The 3,992-nt window shown below is 43.8% G+C and overlaps 1 protein-coding gene across 1 annotated transcript; it reads right to left on the bottom strand.

Moving 5' to 3' along the window:
- foxf1 (forkhead box F1) lies at positions 1–3,662 on the bottom strand. The gene is made up of 2 exons (XM_062445354.1): positions 2,388–3,662; positions 1–1,152 (listed from the first exon to the last, which is right to left on the bottom strand). The coding sequence occupies exons 1-2, from the start codon at positions 3,364–3,366 to the stop codon at positions 986–988; spliced, it is 1,146 nt and encodes a 381-aa protein (XP_062301338.1). The 5' UTR covers positions 3,367–3,662; the 3' UTR covers positions 1–985.
- Between the last annotated feature and the right edge of the window lie 330 nt (positions 3,663–3,992).

Here is a 3,992-nt window from a genome sequence, read left to right as displayed (position 1 = left end):
ATTACGGACTTAAAATTTAGAAAAGGTTGTAGTGGCGTGCAGTATCCCAAACATTTTCCCAGAAATGATGAGTGTGTGATGAAAATAAAATGTCTCTTTTTTGAGGATTTAGGCTTCAACAGCCGGAGAGATATATTTTATTTCTTAAAAATGGCTTGTTGTGACAGCCTTCACTGATGGACCCTCGCTACATTTCCTAATAATATATAAGTATACAGTGCTGAAATGAATGGTCTACATGACTAACACAAACAACATAACAGTGCTTATAATATATCCTACAATTTCATTTTAAAACAAATAAGCGTTCTGACAAATATTGCCAATAAAGCATATACCTCATGACCAATTCGCCTGAAATTAAAATATGTAGGCCTAATGAATAAATAAAAAATTGCGCTTATAGGCTATTCAAAAAGTGCCTTCATCATTTTATACAGTATATATGTAAATTCCATAATCGTTCCATTCAAAAACACCGTTGGTATGTAAGTCCAAAAACAGAAAAGAGCATCAAGCTAATTTTTCAAAGAAAAGTAAAAACGTCAGAGGGAAAAATGAAGTGTGCATTTTTTTTTTTTTTTTTTTTTACATTGGCCTATTGTATTAAAAAGAATAAACATTAATAAAAATGTGAAGTGGTAGTCATCCGCTCTGCAGGACTAAGTACCAAACAGCAACAGGGTTTCATACACCCAGTCTTTACCCCGCGGGTCAACGTTGATAGCATGAGAAAAAGTTTGTATTATTATATATTATTATTATGTGGTTGCTTTGTGATTGGCCTGTCAGTCTCCGTGCGTAAAACAGTATACAAGTAGTCCCGTTTACTTGAAGCAGCGAACGCTCTCTCAGGGCTGTGGCAAGCCTTCGTGTCTCTCAGTGGTTATTTATTCATTTACTTATTTGTTCTCATTGCAGTTCAGTTCAATCGGCTCAAGTCTGTGACAGCGTCCTCTTGCCCGCAGCTTATCCCGCGGTGGAATCACATGACGCAGGGCTTGATGTCCTGGTAGGAGACCTGTTGATGGTGGTAGTACGAGCCGCTGCTCGGTGAGTGCATCGCCGAGGACGTCATGGCGTTGAACGAAAAGACGAACTCTTTGCGGTCACACATGCTGGGAGACTGGGAATGGTACCGAGGAATAGTACCTGCATCAAGGTATGAAAACATATGTGTGTTAGAGCATATGCAGGTATAGGAGGACATGAAGAAATTCTGGGATAAAAATGCTCCTCTTTTTTATTTACACTATTGTTGTGTGATGATTTAACAAAAAATAAAATAAATGCTTTAAATATTCATATATATTTTTGAATATACTTTAATTGTAAATTATCGATAAAGATATTTCCTCTTGACTTAGGTTTGAATTTTTTGGATTCATGCGTAATAACAGTCGTCTTAATATACACCTGAACATGTAATAATAATAATTATAATGATGATGATAATGACAACAATAATAATAATATAATTAATTAAATAGTTCCAATTGTCTGCTGCTCCTGTTGTCCTTACACCTGCAGCATATTTTTGTAACATGTGACCCCCGCAACAAACATTTTCTGGAACACTGAGTCTTTGCTTTTACTTTAAGATAAACTAAAATCTAGATGCTGGATAAAGCGCTTCACTCTGCGTGTATTCCTCATAGACCTGAAGTCCATTTAGCGAGCACGATTAAGATAGTCCAAATTGGAGGCGGGCTTGCAGGGCTAATTGACAGTGGCCCTCTTGCACGCCAGTCCCGGAGGACTCCGGGCTTCGGGGCAAGGCAGGCATGCTGGCCATAACCGCGCTTGTTTTTTCTCTCTCTCTCTCTCTCTCTCTCTCTTTCTCTCTCTCTCTCTCTCTCTCTCTCTTGCCCTGAGATTGGCTCTAAACTATCCGGGCAGACGCACCCTCTCGTTCCTCCATTTACCACTTTCAGAAATTGAATCCGTGCGAGTTTTAAACCCCTGATATCTTGCTTTTATTTAGAGCACTGTTTCCATTTGATTGGGAGCAGGGCACTGACGAACCTGAATATTCGTGGGAGAAAGTGGGCTGCGTGGTTTCTGTTAGTTGCGTAATTTTCCTTAATAGACGTAATTTGAATTCTTCTCCGTTTAGTAAAGGGGAGATAAGTAAGTGTTTAGTGACAGCAGCATAATTTAAATAAGGTCTTGTACTCTGAGGCTGTCCAGTAATTTCAACAAGGCCCACGTTTGGCATGAATCCATAAAACCTGTCAACCACTGAACCCGTAGAAAATACAGTTTAGATGCACTGATGATTAAATGCTGTAAATGTCCCTGCATCATATTTCCCCCTCTGATTTTGCTTTTCCCACTGGTGCAGTTTAACTAAACATGTTACAGTTTTAAAAGCATATTGAGCCTACCTTGTAAATCTGTGGTACTGTGGCCGTTCTGGTGCAGGTAAGGTTGGTCTAGTGAATGCGTAGGCAAGCTTGGCTGCAGCGCATTGGCTCCCGGATTGCAAGGAGACAGAGGCTGCTGCTTTATGTACGATGCACCGTTATTCAGTGAGGCCGAGGGGGCCGGAGCCCACGCCGAGGCTGAACTTGAGTAGACGGGATGAGGCTCCATTACTCCCCCGCTGGCGAGCAGAGGGGAGGCGGAATTGTCATGGTGGGGATAATCACCCCCAGTGGATCCTGTACAACTTCCCATGTAGGAATGTCCACTGTTGGCCGACAAGTGTGACATGGAGTGACCGGACAGACCCATCCCCTCCATGTTACCTGCCAAGTGTCCATTCATCATCCCAATCCCACTGTCCAGAGACAAGCTGTTGGGCGGACAGGATAGGCCCCCACCGCCTCCCTGGAAGTTATAGGACTCGGGGATGTGGTTGAATCCCAAGCCGTTCATCATGCTGTACATGGGCTTCAGCGCCTGGCACTTGCGCCTGAAACCTCTGGGTCTCCTTCTGAAGGAGCCTTCCTCAAACATGAACTCACTAGCCGGGTCGATAGTCCAGTAATGGCCCTTCCCTGGCCGTCCTAGGCCTTTGGGTAGCTTGATGAAGCACTCGTTCAGGGACAAGTTGTGACGCACGGAGTTCTTCCATCCCTGGTATGAGCCCCTGAAAAACGGGAAGCGGCTTTGTAGGAATTGGTATATTTCACTGAGCGTCAGGCGCTTCGTTGGAGAACTCTGGATAGCCATGACTATCAGAGCTATGTATGAATAAGGGGGTTTCTCTGGTCGACGGATCCCTGCGTTTGTCTTTTTGGTTTTTGTAGTGGAGGAGGCGGTTTCCATCACCGCCGTCTGTCCGTGTGGCTTCTCCGGAGCAGACATCGGGCTGCTCTGGGCAGGAGTCTGCGCTGGGGGCTGCTGGACCTCTGCCGTCATTAGTTAAATTTAGTCTTCGTAATAGCAAATAAAAAATGTTACTTTCCACCTTTCCACCTATAAAGACTACAAGGGAAGATAGTAACTCACTGACATAAAGAGCCAAACAAAATTACCCGTTATTTCTGTCGACAAACTTAACGCACAAGTCAAAGGCGAGACAGTCCTAACTCTGACTTCTTCCTTCTGATGGAGTCCGCAACAGTCTGGTGCCGGGTCGCCTTGTACGCAGCGTCCGAAATGGGATGAGGAGCAGAACAGGAGCCGCTTTCCACTTCAGTTGGTGTGTTGTCGTGCGTCCGAGGAGCTCACTTTTTACTTATCTGTTGCCATCAGCGCATTGGAAGCTGGTTGTCTTGGCCATCCTAATGTTGGGACCCGCCCAGTTCCCTCCTACTCCAGTGGTGGGCTGTAAGCATGCAGATCTGCGTGTGTTCACTTCTCAGGAGAAGGTTTTTTCCACATCTTTACATTGAAATAGGGAATATATCTCCCATATAGCCCTTATTAACCTTTTAGCTCGACTATGTGCTGTACAGTAAAAATTCAAGTAACTGCGAATGATCACACGCCACTGATCCAAGTCAGGGCCTTCAGCTTTGAATAAGTGTTTTCTAATATACTGT

The sequence above is a fragment of the Scomber scombrus genome, chromosome 1 (genome assembly GCF_963691925.1).
Source record: "Scomber scombrus chromosome 1, fScoSco1.1, whole genome shotgun sequence".
Classification (NCBI taxonomy): domain Eukaryota; kingdom Metazoa; phylum Chordata; class Actinopteri; order Scombriformes; family Scombridae; genus Scomber; species Scomber scombrus.
Note: the sequence above shows the minus strand (reverse complement) of the source record. Positions and strands in the feature narration are given on the sequence as shown.